Consider the following 27,337-nt stretch of genomic DNA (forward strand, 5'->3'; position numbering starts at 1 on the left):
ATTTTACCTCGTGCGAAATCTTTTTATATAGAAGTTGTTTTAATATATCTTATAAATCCATTTTGTCTCCGGTGACCTTAAACGGGATAAATTAAAGTTTTACGTTGGAGACTATGTATGCACCAAATTTACACACTTTAAAGCTTTATTTATATTTTAGGATGGAGGGAGGTACTAAACGAGAAGTATGCATGAGAGCATGACACTAACTAGCTAGAAGAACACTAGCAAGATGATGCAGGTGTCATTCATTAATTAAACTAATTAATCAGAAGTTAATTGAGATTTGTGGCTTGCTTGACACATGTATACTATACTCTCCCAGCTAAGCTGTGTACTACTCCTCAAGATGACACCACCACCATCACCAGCTTTTCCTTCTTCTCTCTCTTCTCCGGCGTCCATAAATACCAGCGCCACCCTCCTCTCCTCCATCATCGCAGCCAACTCCAACATCCTGAGCTCCAATCTCCCACTCCATTCCGGCCGCGCATTCTCCCGCTCTCGATCGATCGATCGATCATGGTGGTGCCTTCCGCGACGACGCCAGCGAGGCAGGAGACGGTGGTGGCGGCGGCGCCGCCAGCTGCGGCGGCGTCCGGTGTCGTCGGCGGCGGCGGCGGCGTGACGATAGCGACGGTGGACATGTCGGCGGAGCGCGGCGCGGTGGCGAGGCAGGTGGCGACGGCGTGCGCGGCGCACGGGTTCTTCCGGTGCGTCGGGCACGGCGTGCCGGCGGCGGCGCCCGTCGCGGCGAGGCTGGACGCCGCGACGGCGGCGTTCTTCGCGATGGCGCCGGCGGAGAAGCAGCGCGCCGGGCCGGCGAGCCCGCTCGGGTACGGCTGCCGGAGCATCGGGTTCAACGGCGACGTCGGCGAGCTGGAGTACCTGCTCCTCCACGCCAACCCCGCCGCCGTCGCGCACCGGGCCAGGACCATCGACGCCATGGACCCCTCTCGCTTCAGGTACGTACAATACCACCACTCACTCTTAGCCTAGCTTAATCGATTAGTTTTTTACTCCCTCCATTTCTCCGTTTCCCCGTTTCATGTTATAAGATGTTATGGGTTTTTGAATATATAGATTCACGTTTCACGCTATAAAATGTTCTGGGTTTTGAATAAATTCATGCATGATCTATTGATGAACTTTTAAGAGTCCAAAACATTTTGTAACATGGAACGGATGGAGTGGCGTATTGTGTTGCGCCTACGTGTCAAAGTATGCATGCTTACATGGCACACGTATTTAAAACATTGTTATGCATGTATATAACTAATGTTCTCTATGGTTTAATTTTTTCTTAATGCTACCCATGCATATTCTATAATAAATAAAGTGTGCCGGACTCCGGTCACAGAAGAATATATTTGTTTTAATGTATCAGTTTAACTTCGACGATAATTATTATTGTTCGAAGTACAAATTTTCGGCATATTTAATAGTGTGGCCTTGTTCTATCAAAACATAATTTTTCGTAAGAGATTATATACTTGTATAACTTATTTTTGGATTGTAGGGATCCTTTCCCTATGGTTTTACTTCAAAAGATGACTTACATTTGGATTGGTGATAAAGAATATACAACTAAGTAGACAAAGTTATATCTAGTTCATTTTGAAAAGTTCAAGGCTCTTTTTTCAACGGGAAAGGAGTATCCTATATAAGATATATTATACAGTTAACTCTGTGCCTTTTAAAAGCTCTGTTGACAGTAAAATCTCATGTAGCTGGTTCATCCAAAAAAAAAATTCTCATGTAGCTGGGCATACACGAGCTTTTTTTTTTTTTAAGAACTTACATACACGAGCTTAATTACTTCTCTCGATCCTTTTGCGGATGCGCTTGGTTGCTCGTAATAAATTTTGTCACAAATCTTTGATAACCCCACCATTTCCCAAATTTAAGCATACATGGTGGTAGAACTATATTCACTAAGTTTTACAGTGTCGTTGTTACAACAATAAACTAATATTGCAAATATTGCAATAGTTACAATATAATTAATTTCTTCTATGTATTATGTACTGAAACGCATATCAATCACATGCATGGCACTGCATATATGGTCTTAAACTATATATGAGGCAACGTGAATAATATATATTATTAATTAAGTATTACCCGTATACACACACATACACATATAATTAAAGATTGTCATTTTTATTATTTTTGCTAGACCCCTCGTCCCTGTGCATCACTAAAGTATTTTTATTGAACTAGCTGACCTCTACAGGGGTTTAAAGCTTGATTACTTAATTAAACTGTTAATGAAAGACGACTATATATGATCCAATAATATGTTAATTAAGACGGTGCATGGGTGTCCGGTGTCCCTGCAGTGTGAGATGAACATGCAAAAAAAATTAAATATATATCATGCTGTGTTCCTTAACTAACCGGCCACATCTACATATTCATGTCATAATCCTGCATCTGTCTCACTGCTGATGTGATGCCGTCCAAGCAGTAGTAGTGTGGGTTGGTAGCAGTAAAAGGGTTTTGTCAGCTTGGTTAGGTTTTCCTATCTACAATATATCTATCTATCTTTTTCATGTGTTGTCAAAATACAGTGAGATATGCTTACATATTTCTGCATCTGAGTACTGCTCAGGGGTGATGCAACGAAGCATCAGGTACATATCTATATATTTAGAGGGCTCAGGGCTCCATCGTTTAGCCTTCAGTTTACAGGCATAAGAAAAAATAAATTTTATAGTTAATTTTTAGGTTTTTTTTATCGTAATTTATTTTTTCAGTATTTACTAAGAACATGTGTATAAAAGTTTTATCTATATATTATTTTTTAATCACTAATATACTGTTTCGCTTATAACTATATAGTAGTATAAGGTATAGACTTGCATGATGTCTATCTACATGCATGCATGGGATGCATATGTAGGATAGGCTTGGCTTGAGAGATGTCTAGCTAGCTATGGGTTTTTCATCAGCTACAGGGCAATTAATTTATAGATATGCATAATATATTGTGTTCAGAAGTCAAAAGAAGGCCAAGTTGGAATCATGCATACCTGCACTGCACTCATGCCAGTTGCAAGCTTGCAATTGCAACTGGGCTTGCTTCTTTTCTTTTCAGCTGGTTTGGCTTGCATATTTTCCATGTTATGATCTTCTGATGTAGCCTTTTGACTATATATCAAGGATGGACTAAATGTTAGTTTACACAATAAGGAAAAGGATGGAAATGTTACACTCATGTCATCATATACTATAACTTAAGGTAAATTAAGATCAATTTACATTAATTTTATTAAGAAAAAGTTGACTCAAGAAAGCTGCAGTTTATGTTATAATTTTAACTTATTATGTTAGCATATGGGGTTTTCATTTTTAATTCTTCATAGTACTACTTCAGTACATATCCATATGTATACTGTCATTTTCAGACACAGGTCCCATCAATTAAATCACGGAAATGCATGAGTACATAGTTTTCAAAACAATAATTATCACAATAATGGCATAATTGATGCTATGATGGACAGGCCAATGATAAGTTAGTTCCAACAATTTAAGATCATACATAGCTAGTTTCTAAAGCAAAAGAAAAGCATGCAACTGATGGGACATAACAAACTTGATAGCTCCACAAAATGGGCATAAGAAATTTTCTGATGAAAGTTAGGTATCATTGTCTAACCAAATAGACATTGGAAAAGGATCAAGCATACCAATTGATATTTTCATTTTTGCTCTAAAAAATGACTACATAAGTGGTTTTGAAAGCGAAAGCGAATATTGCCATTGGAGAAAATGTCTACCAACTAAGACAATAATATATCAGATTTTCCTTAACTATCTTTGTGTATGCTGAATGAGAGCTCACATACTAGGAGAGATTACTCACCACTCACTGACTGTACTCAGAACCAGGTAGTGGCCTAATCAGAGTTTGCTGAGAGAAAATATGATGAAATGGACAAGAAAACCCTCACTTAGGTAGTTAGAAGACTCCTCTCAGGGTCCCTCTCCAACAAACTGTATATATTTGTGTATCAACCAATCTGACATATATGCAGTGGTTTCCAATTAATGGCAATATCCAACCACCAACTGATGCAGCAACAGAGTGAGTACTTGAAGCATCCTTATCTACCAGAAAGCTCTGCAAGCTTAATTAGCAAAGTACAGCAGGTTTTCATGTAGAAAATGATGTGTTTAGTTGGGATATACATGATATATACTTTTTGAAACTCCTCTTAGTTCTCTATCACCATACATACATCAGCCATTAATATATAATATCCATACTAGTACAAGAATATTAATCTTAATGCCTTAATCAACTCAAAAGCCTAAGCTTAATTATCACAAGCACATCATTTTGGAAACATATTGATAGCAACATGCCAGTGAAGTAGTGAACACAAAGAATGGGATAATAATGATCAAGAATGCATCAGGTTAAGAACAGAATGGCTAGGAAATCTTCACAGTAACCATTTTGCTATATGAAAAGTGCAAGACAAGAAGGAAGAACAACCTCTTTTTGTCAAATGCAACAGACAGGGGCCCACATGGAAGTACACACATGTCTGATGAGAATAAAATGATCCAGGCCCCTAAAGAGCATATCTATGCTATCCATATAAAGCCAAACAAAAGAAAGGAGGCACACATGCAAGGAGTCCTCTTTATGGTAAGATAAAATGAAATGTCCCAGAGGTTGTGTAGTGGCAGGGGCAGTGATACTTGTGATCCACGCACTGATGGGTCTTTCCATGGAGCAGTGGAAAAAAGTATGGCCAATCCTGTCAACAACACATTTTTGCCCATTGGAAAATTTGTCACCCCTCGGCTGCATGATGTACTGCTGATTCTGTGGCCTATCCATGCATCACAAGATTCACAAGAAACGAATATATCACGTCTTGTAGATGGTGGTGCACAAGCACAGAGGCATACACATATACCCATCAGTGTATCATCTTTTCTAACTCATCAGGCAGGCATGCCGAGGGAGGGTGGGTGCAGCTTTTGATTTGCTGCAGCCATCAATCAGTCAAAGACCTTGCTCCTCTTTCTCCAGCTTCTTTTTACTTGTCATGGCACATCCAACCTGATTCTGTGATAACAGCATTCTTTTGATAAAATCAATTTCAAGTTGATTGTGCTCACTTGCTGATATCCTCCCTCACTCTGTTGCAGTGCTATTGTGAATGAGTACATTGAAGCCATGAAGAAGCTCGCATGTGAGATCCTGGACCTGTTAGGAGAGGGGCTAGGTCTCAAGGACCCCAGATACTTCAGCAAGCTTACCACAAACGCTGACAGTGACTGCCTCCTGAGGATCAACCACTACCCTCCATCATGCAACATTCACAAACTTGACCATGATGACCAATGCAATATCAAGAGCCTTGTTAGCACCAAGGCTAGCAATGGTGGGAATCTGATGGCAGGTGGGCGCATTGGGTTCGGCGAGCACTCTGACCCGCAGATCCTTAGCTTGCTCCGAGCAAACGATGTGGAAGGGCTACAGGTGTTTGTGCCGGACCACGAGGGCAAGGAGATGTGGGTTCAGGTGCCATCGGACCCATCGGCCATTTTCGTCAATGTTGGTGATGTCCTCCAGGTAGTCACAGTAAATGACTAGAGCAAAAAAAAACAGCATTACATATATCAGAATAAGGTTTACTATTATCAAAAGAAATTATTTCATAGATTATAAAAGGACCGCAAAGAAATTATTTCATAGATTATAAAAGGACCGCATTGACTATCATATGATTTACAAATTATGTGGCTTTCTTCCAGTTATTCATAAAAAATGTTTCTTTGCTCACTGCAAAACACACAGGAAAGTAATATATATTTAATCATTTGATTCATAAGGCTGCAGCACTGCTGAACAATGTTTCTTTTGTCAAAAAAAATGCAACACTGATATGTTTGTTATTTTCAGACTCAAATTCATTGTATTGCTGCAATTCTTACCAGCTGACAAAAAAATCTCTTTCTATCCTGCAACTACCGCTGTTTTACTCAACTTAAAAAAACAAATCACTAAAACATGATGCTGTAAGCCTGGACATAGTTTTGCATTCCTGACATTCTTCGGCTTATCCTTTCTTTGGCCTTTATTTCTTCAGGCTCTGACAAATGGGAGGCTGATAAGTATCCGGCACAGGGTAATTGCAACCGCCTGCAGGCCAAGGCTGTCCACAATATACTTCGCATCACCACCCCTGCATGCACGAATCTCGGCACTCCCAGAGACAATCACAGCCAGCAGCCCACGCCGATACCGATCATTCACCTGGGCTGAGTACAAGACGACAATGTACTCACTCCGCCTGAGCCACAGCCGCCTAGAACTCTTCAAAATTGACGATGATGACAGCGACAATGCCAGTGAGGGAAAAGCATAGGAATTGCTGGTTAAATTGCAGACGATGCCTATGGACCAGTGGGGATTAGGAAGCTGAAACTGTCCCCAAAATTTTGGCTCTCTGGCAGTCTGGCTACTATCGTCAGATATCTCACTATTATGATGGTGTAGTGCCTAAGTTGACGGGTGTGTAATATCGTTAGCAGTCTACAGAAGCTATGGTTGTACGGAAGTAATGTACTGTCGCCTTTTCAGCTAACTATCCATGTTCTCTCTTATATGTAATGAGTTAGTTGACGGATGTGTAATATTGCTAGCATTGTATATAAGCTATGGTTGTATGGAAGTATGTAATATAGCCTTTTCAGCTAACTATCCGTGTTCCCTTTGTCCCTCTAAAGCACAAAAGTAAGACCTAACTACAGAGCACAATAGATAGTTTTTGAGAACTATGATCTATTAAGAAATCTTAAGAGAAATCAGAATACTTTTGACACATGGTTGGCATAAGCTAGTTGCAAGTAATTCTGCAAACCACACCATTATTACACTAGATTAAATTTCATACTTCAGGACAGTCACCAAGTGTCAACTCAACTTACATATGGTTTTTCCTGTGAATGGGAGATAATTGTAGAGCCAACATCACATCAAACAAAATGGAGAGTTTTATGATATATATATGTTCATGCACTGTCGGAAAGAACATGATATTATAAGTCAGTTGCAAATAAGAGGGTAGTAAAAAAAAGATACTGCCTAACGGATGCACCTCTACCTCCCAATTTATATTTCAATGCACCTCCTAATTTCTTTTTCAATGGCAGAAACAGAAAGGAACCAAAAGATACATATCATTAAAGAACCGTATGCATATATTATTAATAAAGAATGAGTCAGTGATAAGCAATTATTGTGATATAAATCACAGCAAATCCGTGAAGTGGTCTGGTGGCGGTCAATTATACATGCAGTTTTCTATTTTCAATTATACAACTATACAAAGATATTCACTTCGAAACTTTTCACTTCTTTATATAGTAGTGTGACTCTCTCAAAAATCAATACATACTGAAGCAGGAAAAGATTATATTTGATGATCTTACTGAAGGATGTTGGTTGCATGGTGTGTACCTAGTTCAGCCACCCCCATTCTTCTTTAATAGGCGGTTAACACAGTCTTTAATTACGAAGTTCAAGCCCTTGCTTGCAACCAGAGTCAAGGTCAGCTGCAGGCAAGAAAACCAACAATAGTTTTACTCTTGTATAATCACAATCCTTCCCATTAATCTTCCCTGCATGGTGTGTAGTCACAACGGCAGATGATGACTGCATCAATGATTCCTCAGGGCCACTCTAACTACCCAAATTCATGCAGGCTGATATAATCTGTAAAATAAAAAAAAAGAGTGATCAAGTAATTCATGGAGATAAGAATAATCATGAAACCTGACAGCACTGTTCAAAAAATAAAAAGAACCCTCAAAGCATTTTCATTATATCACTTACCAGCATGTACTATACACAACAGAGTAGATCAAAATCCACCATTACATCACCTTATCCAAGGGCTGTGAGCCTGCAATACGCAAAAATAACAGTATGTCAACAGAACATTTTCTTTCATGAAGTCAACGGTAATTCTTGGAAGATAAAAACAGAGATAAGACATTGGTTATGCAACCAACTAAAGGACAAAGTAGCTCCAATCTGATGGAACTATTCATTGAGCTTGCTGTTTATAACAAAAAGGGAACTGATCAAATTACAACCAATCTCAAAAATAATCTAGAACCTGCAAAATAATGCTTTAGAAATGATTGCTCTAAGTTTACTATATAAAGTGAATTTTGTTCCATAAGTATCAATTTAAGTGGGACATTGCAGAAATGTCTGTTCAGCACTAATAACTAAAGCAGAAACTGGGTGTTGTTTAAAAACAGTGTTCAAAAAGCATCCTTTAATGAATGTCCTCAACTTCAAGAATCATAAAGCAATATAAATATGAGCATTCCAACCACATGTATATCAAGTCATAAATATTCTGTTCAGAAGGGAATGGTAGGACTGTACTCAGGTTTCTTAATTTGATATCTTTAAATCGTTCAGAATCAGGTTGGGCTATGCCTATGCTACCTGAACTTGCCAACAAAGAAATCGTCAGTTTGTCATCATCCAAAAACAATCTTTTTGAAACAAAAGGGGAACACACGCGCACCAGGCTTACTTGTTTCTCAAATATTGCAGAGATGCACCTGATTAGTACTGAAACAGAAACATGTCCAGAAAGGGCATGCTTCAAAATTGGAGAAGGGCACACTAAATTCTAAAGGGAATGGCATGATTACTACATCCCTGAAACAAATGGTTGGCTCGCAAATAGCAACTTGAAATGTCGCAGGCTGTCATCAATTTCATGTGGCTTCACGCATCAGATGGTCAGATACCGATGATGATAGCTCGCTTGCGGTGCCAAACATTTAGCCAACATCCAGGACAAGAAATGCCCGAATATGTCGATTACTTCATCCACCACATCCACACAAATCATGCTAGAGTGCACAAAATCGGACCAGGTTCCAACTGTGCCTCCAGCATCAGGGAGATCGACAATGTAGTCATGTGCCCACAATGCTTAGACATTCAAAAACCTGACACTAGATTTGGTACTCTACTAAGTTGGCATGTGGCAGCGAACGATTCTCACACAGAAGAACATTTCCTGCACAAACTGCATCTTCTCGGAGCCCAGAGCTGCGCACGAGCAATCAATCGGAACTGCAACGAAAACCTGTGCAGCCATCCACTACTTCACAACACCCGCGCGGCTACAAGACATGCCCTTACCTTTACCTGCAGCTACAGCAACCGGAGCAGCAGGAGATTCCTGAGGCCGCCGGCCTCCGCCCATCCTACGCGCGGCCCAAGAACACCAGCGCCGCCGGTGGCGGCGGCGGCACGGAGACCCTGACGAGCCAAAACCTGGTGGTCGCGGTTCAGCCCCTCCGGCTTGGAGCAGCTCCATCCCCGCCGCCGCCGCCGATCCCCATTTGCGCAGCCTTCCACGTGCTTTCCGAGTTGATATAAGGCTCCCTCACTGTCCCGCCACGCCGTCGCCCTCGGCGGCGAGCCGCCGTCCTTCCGCCGCTCGCTTGCTCCAAGAGTGTTCGGCGAAATGCCTGAAAGGCAAACGGAAGAGAGAGAGCAAGGAAGGACGGACTATGCTTTGGGCTGAATGGTTTAATCTGGAATTGGACCACGACATCGAGATTAGGAATAGGTTCACTTTAGATACTCCATTTGTCGCCCATTCTGATTTTCATCCTCAGTGCGAAAAACCGGGATATAACGCATTCTCCAACTTACAAAACCAGTGCAAACAAGATCTTCATCCTACGTGGCGCTTACATGATCGTTCGATTCAAAAAATAAAAAGAGAAAAATTGAATACTAAAAAAATTAAAAAATATATGTCAAGCCCATATGTCAGTCAAAAAAAAAGTGGGACTCACATGTCCTCCATCTCATCCCCCAACCTCTATCTTCTCTCTCCATCGGTGAGCGTGTGCAGAGAGGGACGAGGCGGGGAGGCCGGCAAGATTGGGCCCACGATGCTGTCGTTGATAAGGTGGGCTCATGAGAGGGGAGGTGGAGGCCGAGGCGCCACTTCCTCGCGAGCTCAAGCTCTACTATCTCTTCGTCTACAACCGCCGCCTGCGTCACCGCTCCGCCACGGCCTTGCTGAAGGCTACCTTAGGATGGGCTCATGGGCTGCTCTTGGCCATGCGCCCCATCTCCAGCGGTGGCGGCGGTGCGAAGAGGGGTGCAAGAGTGCCACCGCCTGCGGCACCGCTCCGCCACGGCCTTCCTGAAGGCTACCTTAGGATGGGCTCATGGGCTGCTCTTGGCCATGCGCCCCATCTCCAGCGGTGGCGGCGGTGCGAAGAGGGGTGCAAGAGTGTTTCTCTTGATTTGTTTCTCTGACAACCGCGGTGCAAAAAACGGCAAGGCTGAAGAAAGGTGTTGGTCGAGGTGGCGGTAGGGACGGCTCTTGGTCAGGCTCCCCGTCACCGTCCAATATAAAGGTTCGAACATCCCCTTAGGGTTGATTTAGTCTCATATGTATTGCTGGTATACTTTGTCAGCAAATAAAACACCATCAAAGAACTATTAAAACTATTAATATCTTGGTATGATATTTGGCTCCAGACCTTCCTTCATTGGAAAATAGTTTCAACATTGCTCTTAGTCTCATAAGAAAATTACCTTATGTGTCACCGATGTCAAAGAGAATCCCCTATCTATCCCTTCTTATCTCTCTCCCTAGTTCGTTCAATGCCGCTATCTTCTCACTTGCCTTTTTATCAAGTATGCCATATTATCAATTGAGTTATTCTAAACGTAAACCCTAAATATACCAAGTGTGTAATTCAACGACATTTTTCATCGTCACATGTAATATAAGTAATACTCCATCCGTTCATGTATGATCGACGTATTAGCGCTGGAAAAGTTTTATATCTTTGATCGCCGTATTTCTCTTCCACCGCACATTCTTAGGATAAACACGTGCATCGTTTTGTTCTATGCATGTAGGCATGCAACAAGTCTCACGTATTGAATGTTCACCATTTTCCGTTTGCATGTAGGCGAGACTCCTCGTACACATGCAGCTGCTTGTGGTTTCTTCTCCGTGCGCATGCAACATTTCAACGTGTAATTGAATTGCGATCTCCTTAGTCACTACATCGATCACACATGAATGGCAATAGTAAAAATTCCTTATATACCACTTTTTTTGAGAATTCCTTATATGCCACTCAAACTTCATTAGTTCCTTTATATGCCATCGAAAATATATTGCTCTCTTATATGCCATTGGAATGAAATTTATGGCCCTTTTATACCATTGCGTTAGTCCGACGTGAATGGGCTACCAAGTTAACTTAAAAATACTAAAACACCCTTGCTTCTCTGCAACCGAAAACACCTAACACCCAAACCGATGCTCAAAAAATTTAAAACCGATGGATAAAATGACTAAAATCGTACAAGAACAACGCCGTTTGTTCCTAGAATGGAGTTCATTGTTAATCTCGCCCTTCTTCGTTAACAATTTTTTTTTATAAAAAACATCTTCATCGGTTTCAAACACTTGCGGCTAAGTTTTTTCTCCAACTTTCTTAACTCATTTTACTCATTTTCCGCATGTACGTTTTTCAAACTGCTAAATAATACGGGGTTTTTTTAAGATATCTATACGAAAGTTGCTTTAAAAAACATATTAATCAATTTTTTTTAAAATAATAAATACTCCATCCGTTTCACAATGTAAGTCATTTTAGCATTTCTCACATTCATATTGATGTTAATGGATCTAGACATATATATTCATCTAGATTCATTACCATCAATATGAATATGAAAAATGTTAGAATGACTTACATCGTGAAACGGAGGAAGTATTTAATTAATCATAAAAAAAAGTTTTATGTGCGTGGGAGTTGAGTTCCCGAACATACCCCGATCACCGCAAACCGACCTGTAATCCTCACACGCTGCTGTCTCCGAAAAAAAAGGGGCAATTGTGTTTCTGCCCTTGCTTTACGATTCAATTGTGATTTTACCCCTATTTTTTTGGGTTTGTGATTTTGCCCTTGTTTTTCTAAAATGAAGTGCCGTCTACCCCTGGTTTTGACAGAAGTTTGGTGGGTCCGGAATTTCAGAATTAAACGAAGATAGAAAATGTTATTATCATTTTTGAATGACCATTCTACCCTTGGTTCAATGAAAGAACCAAATCCCCAATCCCTATCCCGATTTCCACTCCAAAACCCGGCGGCGGCGGCTACGCGCGGCCAGCACGCGGCAGGGAGGAGCGGCGGCGGGGGCCAGCTGCCACGGAACAGCGCGCGGCGGAGTTGGGCGCGGGCAGGGAGGCGCTGCGGCGGCGGCGTCGCGCGCGCATGGAGGCGCGGCGCGGCGACCGGTGGCCCCGCGGTCAGCGCGCGGCGGAGAGGAGCGGCGGCTCCGTCGGCCAGCGAGCGAGCGAGCAGCGAGCAGGTAGCTTGGCGGCGGGATGGCGCTGTTAAAGGATGTAGGCAGGCACGGCGGCGACCTCGGGCTGGAGCGCAGGCTAGGGACGCAGGGAGGCACGACTTGCTGCCGGCGGGCTGGCGCTCCTAACCTCTTGCCGGTGCAGGGACGGAGGCCTAGCGCTATTGAAAATACAGGATTAGGAGACATAATGGAGTAAATCTTGTGCATGGTGGAAATCTGCTGCAAATCCCCTGTTTTCTTTCCCATTTTCCTGTCTTGTATCTACGAGAGATTTGTTTGGTGAATGGTGATTTCTTCCTGTGATGAATCTTTTTGGTGAATTTTTGCACCCGATGCAAGTTCTTTGAAAATGCTGCAGAAATATGTTAAATTCTTCCAAAATTTGTCAAAGTTTGGTCAAATTCGAAATATATACACATTATATCCAGAAAGGAGAGGCAAATGTGTAAGGGTATACAAGTCCTTCTACTGCTAAGTTGACGCTGTTAAGTGATGCTAACAGAATAGGGGCAAAACAGACCTTCGTTTGAAAAAAGTAAGGGCAAAATCACAAACCCTAAAATGTTAGGGTAAAATCACAATTGCAACTCAAACTGAGGTCAAGAACACAATTGCCCCAAAATAAAAGTTCCTCACACGCACGCCCACGTCAGCGCATCACAGGAAAGGCCAGTACGTCAGCCGCATCACGCCGCGGAGGGCAATCCCGTAAATTCTCACGCTACCACCATCTCTCCCCTTCCCCCCAAGTCTCGTCCCTTCTCCCCGACGAACACGAACTCTTTCCCCTCCACCTCTCGACTCCTCCCTCGCTTCTCCCCCTCCGCAAGTCTCCCTCCCTCCCCCACAAACCCTACCTCGCCCCCTCCCTCCTTCGATCGGGGGAGCGCTCCATTGCGGTAGGATCCGATCCCCTTTCTCCGCCGATTTTTTGCGATTTTTTTTGATTTTTTGGGTGATTTGTGTGTTTTTTTGCGGGGGGATTGTGCAGGCGAAGGGGAAGGGGGAGTCGGGGATGTTCTTCTCCGGTGACCCGACGGCGAGGAAGCGGGTGGACCTCGGCGGGCGGAGCAGCAAGGAGCGGGACCGGCAGGTGCTGCTCGAGCAGACGCGGGAGGAGCGGCGGCGGCGGCTGGGCCTGCGCCTGCAGAACAGCTCCGCCACGAAGATCCAGGTATGTTCGAGGCTTCCCGCGCGAGGGGAACGGTGGTTTTGGGGGGTTGTGAGGCGGGGCGGCGTCGCTAGGTTTAGCGGGGTTTTCTCCAGCGCGTGGGGACTTGAGTTGAGTTGCGGCCTCTTGCAGTGGCGGCGTTCGGGCATTATTTGCTTATAGGTGTTGTGGTTCGTGTGGTTTTAGTGGTGGTGGGTAGCATTGGCATGTTGGAATTCTCAGCATTAGGTGATGTTTGCTTCAAGTTGTTTTTCCTTTTCCAATTTGTGTTATATGACGAGTTGTGTGGAGTGAGATAAGTTAATGTAGTTATGGAACTTGCGAATGTGTCATTGTGTAGGTTAAGTTCAGTGGAGTGAGATGAGATAATTATGGAACTTGCGAATGTGTCATTGTGTTGGTTAAGTTCAATGGAGTGAGATGAGATAATGTTGTCGTGCAACTTGCGAATATGTCATTGTCTAGCTTAAGCAATTCTAGTAGAAGAAATCTGTTTATTTTTTTTCATTGTTTAGCTTAAGCAATATAGTATAAGAAATCTGTTTTTTTTTTTTGCCTGACGAGGCAATGCGCAATCTGGTCTGTGTAGAGTGGCTGAAACGGTACTTCCTATGTATCAACATAAGACAAACATGTTTTTATTTCCCAAAATGGAATTTAACTAATTATAAGCTGCAGAAATGCTTCAGAGGGAAGAGAGATTTGGAATTGGCACGTTCGGAAGTTCGAGGGAACTTTTGCTCTACTTTTGGGGAGCACTGCCAGAGGGTTGATTGGTAAGTATTGCCATGGCTTAAAGCCTTTAACCTATGCCTTGAGCTAGCTCATTGACTATCTTCCTACTCAATCAGGAGCAGTTTCGGTGCTAATTCTGATTTCCTTCGTCAATTCCTGTTCTTCTTCAATGCAAAGAAAGACAGTGATATTGCTATACTCTGTCAAGTCTGCAATTTGCTGTTATATTATGTCAAACATGGTGGTAAGTACCAATGCACCATACTACTAATTACCATTGCTCTTCTACTATGTGCAAAATATTATGTCTTGCTGTTTCTAGTGCTATAGGGATATTAAATCTATATATATTGACCAGAGAAGATTTAATTCTAATTATATCCCTATACAATATTGCCATATGAGCATTGTATGCTCAAATTCTCATTTGTGCCTCGCACTGGTGATCATCTTCCTTTCTTAGCCATGACCCTACTTGTCTGTTTGTATGTTTTTCAGTGGCATCTGAATGATGATTAAGGATATTAAATTTCTCTGAACCTTTATATTATTTGATTTTATTTGCAAAACATGAGGCTTTTGTCTAGGTTGTGGGATGTTTGCTATGGCTTGTATTCTTGTCCTTATGGTGAACCTTTCAATGCATTATTCCTTTTTTTTCATGCACCGAGTGTAATTGCCTTCCTTTCATTTTCGTTTAGGAGATGTTCTAAGACTCTTTGGTGGTACAAATTACTCCTCACTGGAACCTCTTGTGATTCACAGGGTTAAAAAACTTGCACTCATTTGTGTGCAAACTGTACATCAGAAAAGGTGAGTTCAATTACAGTAAACTGGTATATATATGTATTGTTTTCTGTTCTTGTTTTCAATCGCATAATGCATATTTTATTTAATTGTCTGGTGGATAAAAATCACTTATGTTATTCTATTGCTTGCATTATGAAGTTTCTATGGTAGAACCTGGTAAACATGATGAGTTTCACTTAATGAAACACTTCTATCTCGAGATACATGTTCAATTCAATGAACTTCTTTTAGTGGAACATTGCATTGCAAATTTGCAATCTCACTTGGGGAATTCCCACTTATCCTTAATGTGAACTTCTGTTTTTTGTGTCAGTAAAGGAAAAAAATATCAAAGATGTGTTGCAATTGTTGATTTTGCTTTCTCTTACCATCCATGATCCATGATGAAATGAACATAATTGTGTTTGACTTCTTTATTATATTTCTATAGGCATGATTGGGGCAGTCAGCTTTTGATGCCGCCAGAAAGCACACCAAAGCCTTGTGGTTCATTACTCGAAACTGCCGCTTGCTTGATAAATCCTAAGCTTGCATGGAACTGCAAGGTAGTTGGGTATCTTCAGCGGAAGAAGATCTATTGCTTATTTAGGGGGATTATTATATCCATACCGGTAAGTTGTGTTTCTGTATTACGGTTTTGTATTTGTCTACTATCAGTGCCTACACCTTTTAGGTTACTTGTTGACCAAAATGTATTAATAAGTGACAAGTCCACTTTCTATTGAAAATATACCTTTCTTCTTGCTCAACTCTGATGGTATATATCATTGGTCTTGTCTCTGAATTGATGAACATAGTAAATCTTTATGATTCTTTTTTTGTGATTATGATTCAGCAAACTGCAAGAAATTTGGAGCATAATAACAATACATCTGCTCTGGAGCAAGTTCTTATGCTTATTGCTTCACATATTGGCGATGATCCGTGTTGTTGTCCAGTAGTGGATCCAAGATGGAGTTTCTCCTCTCAGCTTCTATCGATTCCTTTCCTCTGGCATCGTTTATCACACTTCAAGAAGGTGAGTTGTTCCATATTTTTTTATCATTTTTTTCTGAAGATATTCATGTCTGGGAAATATAGAAATTGCAAAATGAGATTTCCTATCATACCTAGTCTTTAAAATGTACTGGTGTTATTTCTCCATTAATTGAAAAGTTTTGATTCTTAGGAGTTTGTTTAAATAATTAGACGTTTAACCAGTTATTGCAAGGGTGGTATATTTGAGTATCTGATCATCGTTACTTATTACTTCAGGTTTTCTCAGCTAATGGACTCAGCAAATATTATATCCATCAGATAGCTTGCTTTTTGCCTAGCTGCGCTGATGTTCTTCCAAATGATATATCATCTAATCATCCAGGTTATGCATGTGTTCTTGCAAATGTTCTTGAAGCTGCAACCTGGATTTTGTCCGAGCCAAAGTTTGCTTCTGAAACAGTAGGCATTCTACATCTACCTTTCAAGTTGCAGCACCATTTTGTTGCTTTCAGCATTATATGATCATACTAATATTGATTAAAGTGAGAGGTCACCAAAAACCTTGACTTTAGGAAAGAGACTTTTAGATCTTGTTATGGTGTGGTGTTTATAGAGAAGGCATTTGGATCGCTTTAGGTCCAATAGCTATATTGTAGTCCCTGTACAATATTTTGGAAGACACTTAGACCCCTCTAAGCTCCATTTGCTTTGCTATTTTATTTAATTAGGGTTTTGAACAGGGTTGGAAAAGGTTAAGTTGGTTGGCAAACTTAATTGGTCTACGTACACAGCATTCCTTATCTTAGCTTATCATCCTTCTTGAACAGTCAGTTGTTTATGTTAAAAAAAACTAGAGAGGGAATTGTTGCTTTATGTCAACAGTCTGCATGCACGATCAATTCTTTTTTCATCTTAAAATTATTTATGATGCATGCAGTTCTTTGATTGGCCATACATGTATGAACATGGAACTAATATTATTTTATTTTTCTCGCAAAATAATTTTATACTATTTATTTTTTATAACTTTTTTTAATATAATGTATATTATGATTAAAATTCATATGCAATCTTCTTGAATATGCCAAGAGCCATCCCTTTCCCACTTCGTTCTGGATGTTCATTTGTGGATACTTGAATTCTTAAAATGCACATTAAATTATTTTGATTATGAATATCTTACATATATTTTATTTCCAAACCAGGCGGCTGACATCATTGCAGTCTGTACATCACTGCTGGACGCGTTGCCAACCATTACATCACCTACCGGAAGTAAGTATCATGCCAGTAAAAATATTCCCCATTATTTGATAATATGACTTGCTAATATCATGCAGTAGCATTTTCTATTGCCATTTGTTTCTATCAGAGATTCTTGTGATACTGAGTAACACTTGCAACATATCTTCTGAAGTCTAAGTAATACACCTGCAGAAGTTTGTTGGAGGCATGCTTATGTGGCTCAATATTTGCCCCTAATAAGCTTTTTAGTACCTTTTTGATAATGTACTCTAATAGTCTAATGTAAGTTGTATCCTTTTAAATATATGCAGGGGCAGATGACGACGATGACACACCCATGGATGATGTCATTAATGGTCTTGATGCTGATTTGGAAAAACAAATTACTGCAGCAATTGATTCAAGGTTGCTTCAACATTTGGTATGCAGTCCCTTTTCTGGTCAAGATTTAATGGACTCCATACTATTGTTGCTATTATCTGACAGCTGCTTGGATCATTAGGTGAATGCTCTGTTCAGAGGCACAATTAGTACAGACTATTCTTATCCAACTGGACCGTCAGATATTGAGGTGGAAGCTGTAGGATCTATATGTGCTTTTCTTCATGTCACATTCAACACATTGCCTGCAGAGCGGATTATGACTGGCCTGGCCTACCGGACTGAAATAGTTCCTGCACTATGGAACTTCATAAAGCGATGTAATGAGAACCAAAGCTGGCCACAATTTTCCAAGTTTGTCTCTTCTCCGCCTGCAGATGCCGTGGGTTGGCTCCTACCTGTATCTGTATTCTGTCCCATATACAAGTAAGGCATATTATTTCATATCACTACAAATTTTCTGGTTATGTCTATATATTTATTTTATTTGATTTATTGCTTGAGCCTTTTTCTCTCAAGCAACTATAGTGTGGGAAATTGAATCTTTTCTCTCAGGTTGTATCTTATATATGGTTTGTTACTTTACCATTTATCAGGCACATGTTGAAGATAATTGATAACGGGGAATTCTATGAACAAGAGAAACCTTTGTCACTTAAAGATTTGAAGTCCTTGGTTTTAATTCTAAAGAAGGTATGCATAAGACAATACCATCACTATGCTATTATTATGCATAGACTTGATCTGTTGTATTTCTTAAACATTAAAGCTGTAAATTAGTTGCTGTTATCCTCTCATATTTGGTAACTTCAGTGGAAGTTCTGTTGTTATTCATGGGTTATTTTCTCAATATTTTACAAGTTAGCTGCTTTCAGTCTTTCACAATAGTACCATGTGGTAAAAATATAGAGAGCAGAGGCCTTTAGTTATTGCTTCCATCATTTTTTTTTCATGTAATGCTTTGAATGCTAGACTTTAACTCCCGTATGTTGCATCCACAATATGTATGATTTTCTTATATCAGTTAATTACATGATCTTAGCTTATGTTGCATTTGCTGCTTTGATGTCTCTTCATAAATCATAATACACTATCCCACTCCGTCGTTGTCCTCACATGGTTAGCACCTCAATATGCAGGCTTTATGGGAACTTCTATGGGTTATTCCTTCACATGCCTCTCCTGCTAAGAAAGTGCTACCCAACCCTTCTGGATTTAAGAAGTTGTCAATTGAGAATGTCAAGATTGGGGCAAGGATTGGGTTATCTGAACTACTTGCACAGGTGGATATTCTGTCTTGATTTACTGTGCTAGTTTTTCTTTTTTCAATTTCCACAGGTTGTTTTGGATCAAACCAGTGCACAATACCTAACTGAGGGCTGCACAATGTCTACCATGAACAACTCCAGTTTTACCCAACAGCCTCTAGAGTCCATAAAAAATAGTGGACCAAATGGAAAGTGCTAGCTTCTAGCCAATGAGTTTGAAGACGCTTCTCTCCATGTGAACTTTGCCTTTTTTTCTCTTTACCAAACTCAATCTAGCTCATATCTTCTAGCCCGTAAAGTGTTTCATTCAAAATCATGTATTTTTCAAGATGTTTTTGTTAACAATATGTCTGATTAATATTCTTGCTGTGTATGCTCTGTTAATTATTTTCTGGAAGTAGTTGGTGCTATATATAATTTCTTGGAGGAAGATTATTGTTTAACTAAACCTGATACTCCATTGCAGTTGCAAGACTGGAATAACAGGCTCCCATTTACTTCTTCCAATGATTTCTATTCACAACAAGCAACTAGTGAAAATTTTGTCTCTCAGGTGGTGATCTTCAATGCTGTTTAATTAATTCAAATAGCTTTAAGCAGCATATTTTCTCTTAACACTGTTTACATGTTTTGCAGGCTCTTCTTGGCAATACTCGAGCATCTGAAATTATAAAGCTGGCTCCCTTTTTAGCACCTTTTACCAGCAGAGTTAAAATATTCACTGTATGTTGCTACTGGTTTGTTGTTTACAAATAGTGGTAAGATTGGTACATCTTTTGGGATAATGTCTTACATGTAACTCTTTATATGTGCAGTCACAATTGGCAAATTCTAGACAATCGACAACATCCCATTCTGCTTTGACAAGACACCGGTTCAAAATAAGAAGAAATCGACTTCTGGAAGACGCTTTTGATCAGCTAAGCATGCTTTCTGAAGAAGACCTTAAAGGACCAGTATGCTTATTGTTTCTTTCTTCACTATTCTTTGTTGATCCAGCTCATGTAGGAACATTCTTTCAAGTGTTTCAACAAAACATTTTTCGTTCTTATAGATTCGAGTGGTGTTTGTTAATGAGCATGGTGTTGAAGAGGCTGGGATTGACGGAGGTGGAATTTTCAAGGATTTCATGGAAAATATCACTCGAGCCGCTTTTGATGTGCAGTACGGTTTATTCAAGGTATATGATCTTTTGTCAGTTTCATTGATTATGTAATAGTGTCAGTTGTACCCACTATCAGTCTATCATACTCAATGCAATAGCTCTAGTTATATTTTATGGTGTTGTGCCCAAGCCTGGCACGCAATACCTAAAAAGTTCAAGTCTGCTTTCCTAACTGGTTTACAGTGTGATGTCTAGCAATTTGCATATCAATTACAAAGGCTCACATGTTTCGTTTTTAATCTTTTTGCAGGAGACAGCCGATCATCTTCTCTACCCAAATCCTGGATCTGGATTGGTCCATGAACAGCATCTGCAATACTTCCATTTTCTTGGCAGTCTCCTTGGGAAGGTACTTTGGTTGTTTATCTTTTCTTTTTCTTTTCTGTCTACTGCTGACTGATGTGCAGAACCTTGTAGAGCTTAATTAAATGATCTTTCACACTGTATATGTCATTTTTACATCTTTCTGTTTGTGGAAGTAACAATCATGGCATGCCCTCATATGACTTATGTTTTTGTGATTTTTCCAACTAAGAATGAATCATTTGAATATTTAAATACCACTGCATTTTCTGAGTTTTTTTCTTTAATTGAATGCCATTTGATTTTTTTCTTTAGTGTCAGTTAATTCTGTTATGCTGCCTGTAATCTAATTACTTACTTTGTTCCAAATTTCTCTAATAACAGTCACATTTGTCACATATTTCCTTTTAGTTGCCATGATATTTGGACTATGATCTGATGTGTGCTTGTCTGTTTAATTTATGACTCCAGGCAATCTATGAGGGCATACTTGTTGATCTGCCATTTGCAACATTCTTCTTGAGTAAACTAAAACACAAGTATGTCTCTCACCGTGTGCTCAATTATGTGTTATTTATCGCGATTGTCGATTGATGGTTGTGAATGTTTGCCAGTGACTAGGGGTGATAATGGCCCAATTTTTTAGAGTACAAAAAATAAGGGCTGGGTCTAAAATGCGGTGAGCTGAGTTTCTATACATTTTTGACCTAAAAGATATATGTGGGCTAGGTAGGGTTGTGAAAGAACCCATGGGAGACCCATTCCACCCCTACCAATGACTGGGTTAAATTTTCTTTAAAGCATATCAATTGACTTCTATGATAACCGATAACACTGTGCGTAGGGACTTGATGTATACTTTTGGAATTTACATCCACTGAGATTAAACTAAACAGAATATCTAAACAAACCATGGGATCATATTTGATTGGTTTATGTTCTTTTTTTTTCCTTTCACAATTCGGTCAATTGAAACATTATGCCATATGCTATATTGCATTATACTGATTATGTTTTACTTTGGATTATTGTATCTGGTATTTTGCTCTTAATCAGGTACAACTTCTTAAATGATCTGCCTTCATTGGATCCAGAATTGTATCGTCATCTTCTGTCTTTAAAGGTTCGAGCTTGTTTCCATTTATTTCTGAAGTAGAAAATGGCTCTTCACAAGTTTAGAAGCTAAGATTTTTCCAAACTTCTGATGCAATTTGGACTGGTAATATGAACCACAGATACTGAGCAAATTTTCTTCTTCGTTCTGTCAACATATTAAGATAAACGCAAACTGTTGGGTCAATATATAAGCTAAGAATATAAGTTCTGCTTCAAGAGTGGCTGCAAATCTTGCAGTCCAGATTCAACTGTGGGGTGCATCTTGTATTTCTTAAAAAGAAGCGCATTGTATCTTAGCAGCTTTAATACTTACATTACTTCATCAGATGTTCATTTTGCACTTTTATGATTTTTTACTCTCTCCTTTTACATCCTCAGCATTATGATGGTGATATCTCGCAATTGGAGTTATACTTTGTTATTGTGAATAACGAATATGGTGAACAATCTGAAGAAGAACTGCTCCCAGGTGGGAGAGATATGCGTGTAACTAGTGAAAATGTTATTACTTATATCCATCTTGTCGCCAACCATCGGTTGAACTATCAGGTAATACAATGCATTGTCATTTGCTTGTCTTGAAATACGTTGATACATAATTTGCCATTGTTTTTTTTATCACAGATCCGCGCCCAAAGCACACATTTTTTGAGAGGCTTTCAACAACTAATACCGAATGAATGGATTAACATGTTCAATGAACATGAATTCCAGGTACTTTCCCTTGCATTATGATTACAGATAGAAAAAAAATGCTGTTTTTACTCCATATTTTTGCAAAATAATATAGTCCTACAGTGGTCACAATGTCTCTATTTCTGTGTTTACACCCGATGGCTGTGGGCTTCTGGTTAAGTGAAAAATGTTTGCATCTACATGCTAGGTTCAGTAGTAGTTTAAGAATTGCACCATTTGGTTCATGACATGTAGTAGTAGTTTTAGAAAGGTAAATGCCAATCTTACTCCCTCAAAACTGTCTCTGGAAAACTTAGCTGCACCCAAAATTATTTTTCATCTCATTTTACTTCTTAATGACATTTTTGTTTTTTGTTTCTCTTCATGCAAGTCATTTCAAGTTGCGTTTCGAGAGCAATAGTGACGATATAACCTATATTACAAGTCATTTTCATTTTTTTCATGACAAGCACAGTTCTTAAACTCGACGTTTAAATCAGTCTTAGGTGCTTCCAACTTATGCAAACAATGTTCAAACATTCGCCCTAAATAAATCTGTGGACATAAGTTGTGAAATGTTATTTATCATCCTACAAAATTTCAACTTAAAACAGAGAAATGAGAAAAGAGAAATACCATTAGGGAGTAAAGTGATCAATTTTCAGTAGTTTATGGGGGTAAAGTGAGCTGAAAAATAATTTAGGGAGTTATGTGCTCTGCCAAAATAGTTTTTCTTTAGAAATGTTCTTCTTAGCACTAGCATAGTATATTATTCCTTACTTATTTTTGTGGTGCTCTCTGGCCATGTTTTGCCCCTGCAGGTTCTCATATCTGGCTCTCTAGAAAGCTTGGACATCGATGACTTGCGCTCGAACACTAACTATTCTGGAGGATATCATCCGGTATATGCGCTTGAAATACCATCCTGCCATAATTCAAGAATACTGAAATTTCTTATTGAAGTTTGTGACAGGCTATTCTTTCGTTGCTTTGCAATGTAGCCTAGAACACTCTTGAAATTTGTGACATTAGAATCTTCTTACTTTCACAAAAGCTAATCAATAGATTCAGTTACGTGGATCACCGTTAATGTTTTCTTAGTGTTTGTGGCCTGTTATTGATTGCCATGGCCAGGATGTGCTCCCCGTGAACCATTAACTTCTTTGAAACATAACTTTATCCTTTTCTTTTAATCGTGCTATTATGAACTACAACTTCTGCGAACTATTTGGCAATTTTGTGCATATTTAACAATGTTTGCAGACTGCCGGAAAAGGGAATATTCTATAATAATCAACTTTTGCCACATTCTGGATACCCGGGCTTTCAATCATGCATCAGGATTTACATAATTTAAATATCACAAATTTACATTTTCAATAGACATAAAATTTGGAATTTTGAATATTGAAATTGGTTGGTATAGACTGGTTTGTGGGGAACTTGCATCATGTAGCAGTAGAGAACTACCAAGGTAATTAGTGTACTTATGCCATTGATGAAGACAGAAACTACAATATGCCATTGACGAGGTTCAGTTCTACCATACAGCACCGGACAACCCGTTTTCTTCGTTGTATACCATTCTTGTTACTATCAAGTTAGCTAGCCTCAGTTAGGTGCTGCCAATTTTTACATAATGACCAAAATACCATCACAGACCTCTTATATCAATCCTCTTATGATGATATTCCCTCTACAATCAATATACTCAGCCGGTGGTGCAGACATCCCATGGCCCACTGTTTCCGCACAGCTGACAGCCGAAATCGTGCTACCTATCCGCAGGTCAGCTCGAGCTGCGCTGACCCTCGGTGACGAGGCCATTCAGCAAGGTGCTTTGGCTTCAGGTGATTTAGACCCTGCGCTAGCGAAACTGAACCCGAGTGACCTCAACACGTGAACGAGGCACGCCCAGGCAACTTGGTTGCCATCCCGTTTCTATGAAGCGCGTTGACCCTTGCGGCATGTCGCAAATTCCTTTTTGTTGTGCTGCCGGCTTCAAGGAAACAAGTCATTTTCTAAGTTCGAGAATGGAATCTTTGGTCAACTTCCCTCAGAAATCTTGTTGATTTGCATATATATCCAGCAGATTAAGCTTGCGCTATTGCTAGGAGTTCACTAGGGCAAACTGGTCTTTTCTTGGTGCCTAATGAAGATTGCATAACAAAGTAGTGACAGGGAATCAGGGTGCCATATAGGGAAGAAAATGGTTGTCCAATGGCATATTATAGAATTAAACTTTGTCGACGTCATGTTTTGGAACTTTGACCTGTTGGTATATTAATAGATTTTCTCTTTTTTTTTCCCTGTCCTCATTTTTGCGAGGTCTGAATGTTCTTGTATTTTTCTGGTTAGGTAAGGATTGACAGTGGTTTTTGTTTCAGGACCATGAGCTTATTGATATATTCTGGGAGGTCCTAAAGAGCTTCAGTTCGCATAATCAGAAAAAGTTTCTCAAGTATGTGTTCTTTTTTGAGTAATTTGTTCCTTGCCTTTTTGAGATTCAGTGGTTAATTTGTTCGTTTTTGTATTACTTGCCTTTTTCTGTGTGCATGTATAATTTCTACTCTCAAACATGGAAATAAAAAAGATAAGTTGTAATAATGTCTGCTGAGTGTATTGCCTTAGTATCTCTTTTAGTTTAGTCTCTCTATCTACCCCTGCTTTCCTTGATGCACAGATGGCTTATGCATAAACATGATTTATGGCTATTTTGAAATAATGCTTTTCTCCTAGTCTCATCATGTGGTTGATACTTGATAAATGCACAGGTTCGTGACCGGATGTTCTCGTGGACCACTCCTTGGATTTCAGTACCTCGAACCAAAATTCTGCATTCAGAGGTTTGATATACCTCTGTTTTAAGTTCCATTCATTGAAATTGTTAATTGCATCGTAAACTCTCTCTGCAGGGCTGGTGTTCCTGGCATGGAGGAGGAGGACGAAGACCGCTTGCCTACATCGGCCACTTGCATGAACCTCCTGAAGCTCCCTCCTTATAGAAAGTAAGTAATTGTAGTAACTACTGTAATGCATGTTCTGTCATCCTTATGGGTTGTTCGCTCTATCTGATCGTTTCGATTGACAGCAACGGGACTAACGGATTCCTTTGTTCTTTTGAACAGCAAGACACAATTGGAAAGCAAATTGTTGTACGCGATAAATGCAGAAGCTGGTTTTGATCTAAGTTAAAATCGGCTTTTGGACCAAATATTGTGCAGTGTAGATAGTTTCTAGGTAACAGATTAAAGGCACCCAAGGGCCAAAACACCGACCTCTGGGCCCCCTTTTGAGCCCCCCATAAAGTAAAAGGAAGGATCGATTCCAGGAGGAGGTAAGCGAAACTGAAGACACGAGGAGGGAGGCAACAGCCAGCTGCTCAAGTGCTGATTAGGCCGGTGATAAATTATTCACCTTAAATAAGCAGATGCTGTTGTTGTAATCAGCCGTGAACTTGTACATGTATTTTTACCAACGTTGTGGTTGGTTGATGTCCTCTCGTGGAGTTGTGGGATGACATGTTAGTTGGGTTTGGAAACCGGCATCAGCGTCGCTGTAGCTGTACTTTGGTGTTGGTGTTGCTGTCATGTAAGGTAACCCTAACACCAGCTGCTTGGTGCCCAGGGGCTGGGAATCATACATAATCAGTGAAAAAAAAGGGAGAGATTTGTAAGAGAAATTTGGAATGGTTTTGATGTCATTGGCTGCCTTCTGATGTTTAGATGTGGCGCGTACAAGGTGTTTTTAGTCCGGCCCAACCCAAAGTAAAATGCTTTTCTTAACGCAAAATCTAAATTGAGAGCCCTCTTGATTTAGTCATAAGAGTACTAGTCTATTAAGAGTACTAGTCTATCAAGTAAGTTGAAAAAAAAATATTCCTACCACCTATACTTTAAATAAAATTTTCTTTTAAATTACTCATCCGATTTATGATCCGATTATACCATTGTTCGTAACAATTAAGTCTTTACGATAATATCCCACGTGATTATATTTTGATAAAAAATTATAAATTAATTTTATAATATATCTAAATTATTTTTAGATTTTACTAAATTACTTCCTAGACATATAAAAGTAAATAAATTCAATAAAGCCTAAAAGTAATTTACATATATTATAGAAGTAACTTAAACAAAAAGAAAGTAGCTTTGTCATGATATTAGAAGTAATATGTAGTAGGGATAAAAACATGACTCTATCTAGAAATTAAATTAATCAGCACAAATTATAAATTGACTAAAAACAATAATAATAGCAATCAACTCATAGAATTATGAATGTATAGGAAGTAATTTAATCAAATCTAAAAGTAACTTACGTATATATGATAAACGTAACCTACGTATATAATAAAAGTAATTTATAAATATTAATATTTTTTATCATAATATAATCATGTAAGATCTTGCAATGAATACAATGGTGTAATCGGATCGTAGATCAGACAAGTAATTTACGAGAAAAATTTATTTGAAATTTAGATGGGTAATGACTAATAAGGCTGTGTTCGTTCCAGTGACATTGGGTGAGAAAGCTCATCGTTTTCCGCGCGCACGCTTCCCAAACTACTAAACGGTGCGTTTTTTGCAAAAAATTTCTATAGGAAAGTTGCTTTAAAAAAATCATATTAATCCATTTTTGCAATTTAAAATAGTTAATACTCAATTAATCATATGCTAATGGCCCACCTCGTTTTGCGTATCTTCCCAATCTCCCCAATCCCCTTCTCCTCAAACACACCCTAAGGATGCAAGTGGAAAGTGCGACTACTTTTAGTAAAAAGAGTAACGAGGGGATATACACTGTACTATTTTTGGTACAAAGGATGGTCGTTAGTTAGCACTAACTAGTGCATACGCTTCCATTAGTCGCGTACTTTCCTTAAATCTTATTTTTGATAAACAAGTCTGCACAGGCTAGCCTGTCGCTTTTTTTGCACTCTCTAAATAATACGTTGTGTTTATCGCTATTGTTCTAAACCATCCAATTTCAACATTATCAAAAAGAAAACCCAATTATATAGCACCTCTCGATTGTTTTTAATTGTTTATGCCATGCACGTTTGA

The 27,337-nt window shown here is 39.5% G+C and overlaps 2 protein-coding genes and 1 long non-coding RNA gene across 7 annotated transcripts; 2 read left to right on the top strand and 1 right to left on the bottom strand.

Moving 5' to 3' along the window:
* Nucleotides 1-361: 361 nt before the first annotated feature.
* LOC4337874 (gibberellin 2-beta-dioxygenase 1-like) lies at nucleotides 362-6,730 on the top strand. Its single transcript, XM_015783997.3, has 3 exons — nucleotides 362-965; nucleotides 5,176-5,602; nucleotides 6,120-6,730. The coding sequence occupies exons 1-3, from the start codon at nucleotides 523-525 to the stop codon at nucleotides 6,396-6,398; spliced, it is 1,149 nt and encodes a 382-aa protein (XP_015639483.1). The 5' UTR covers nucleotides 362-522; the 3' UTR covers nucleotides 6,399-6,730.
* On the bottom strand, nucleotides 5,415-9,618 carry LOC4337875 (uncharacterized). 2 transcript variants are annotated; one of them, XR_010741704.1, is made up of 4 exons: nucleotides 9,212-9,618; nucleotides 7,868-7,937; nucleotides 7,493-7,747; nucleotides 5,415-5,619 (listed from the first exon to the last, which is right to left on the bottom strand). It is a non-coding gene; the product is annotated as an uncharacterized lncRNA (long non-coding RNA). The 2 variants fall into 2 exon arrangements; XR_003242628.2 differs by having other exon boundaries at nucleotides 9,206-9,618.
* A 3,547-nt stretch (nucleotides 9,619-13,165) lies between these two features.
* LOC4337876 (E3 ubiquitin-protein ligase UPL6) lies at nucleotides 13,166-25,947 on the top strand. 4 transcript variants are annotated; one of them, XM_015783994.2, is made up of 27 exons: nucleotides 13,166-13,317; nucleotides 13,410-13,592; nucleotides 14,268-14,365; nucleotides 14,441-14,568; nucleotides 15,026-15,137; nucleotides 15,565-15,745; nucleotides 15,970-16,152; nucleotides 16,389-16,571; nucleotides 17,318-17,387; nucleotides 17,669-17,778; nucleotides 17,860-18,164; nucleotides 18,335-18,431; nucleotides 18,878-19,021; nucleotides 19,473-19,559; nucleotides 19,643-19,729; nucleotides 19,822-19,962; nucleotides 20,061-20,186; nucleotides 20,422-20,520; nucleotides 20,946-21,013; nucleotides 21,531-21,597; nucleotides 21,969-22,139; nucleotides 22,215-22,304; nucleotides 23,087-23,167; nucleotides 24,653-24,726; nucleotides 25,040-25,111; nucleotides 25,181-25,273; nucleotides 25,394-25,947. In XM_015783994.2, exons 2-27 carry the CDS (start codon nucleotides 13,434-13,436, stop codon nucleotides 25,458-25,460), a joined length of 3,093 nt encoding a protein of 1,030 aa, XP_015639480.1. In that variant the 5' UTR covers nucleotides 13,166-13,317; nucleotides 13,410-13,433; the 3' UTR covers nucleotides 25,461-25,947. The 4 variants fall into 4 exon arrangements, with proteins under 4 accessions (XP_015639480.1, XP_015639481.1, XP_015639482.1 ...); XM_015783995.2 differs by having other exon boundaries at nucleotides 15,029-15,137; XM_015783996.2 differs by having other exon boundaries at nucleotides 14,447-14,568.
* Nucleotides 25,948-27,337: the final 1,390 nt, after the last annotated feature.

This window comes from Oryza sativa, chromosome 5 (assembly GCF_034140825.1).
Source record: "Oryza sativa Japonica Group chromosome 5, ASM3414082v1".
In the NCBI taxonomy this organism is placed as follows: Eukaryota; Viridiplantae; Streptophyta; class Magnoliopsida; order Poales; family Poaceae; genus Oryza; species Oryza sativa.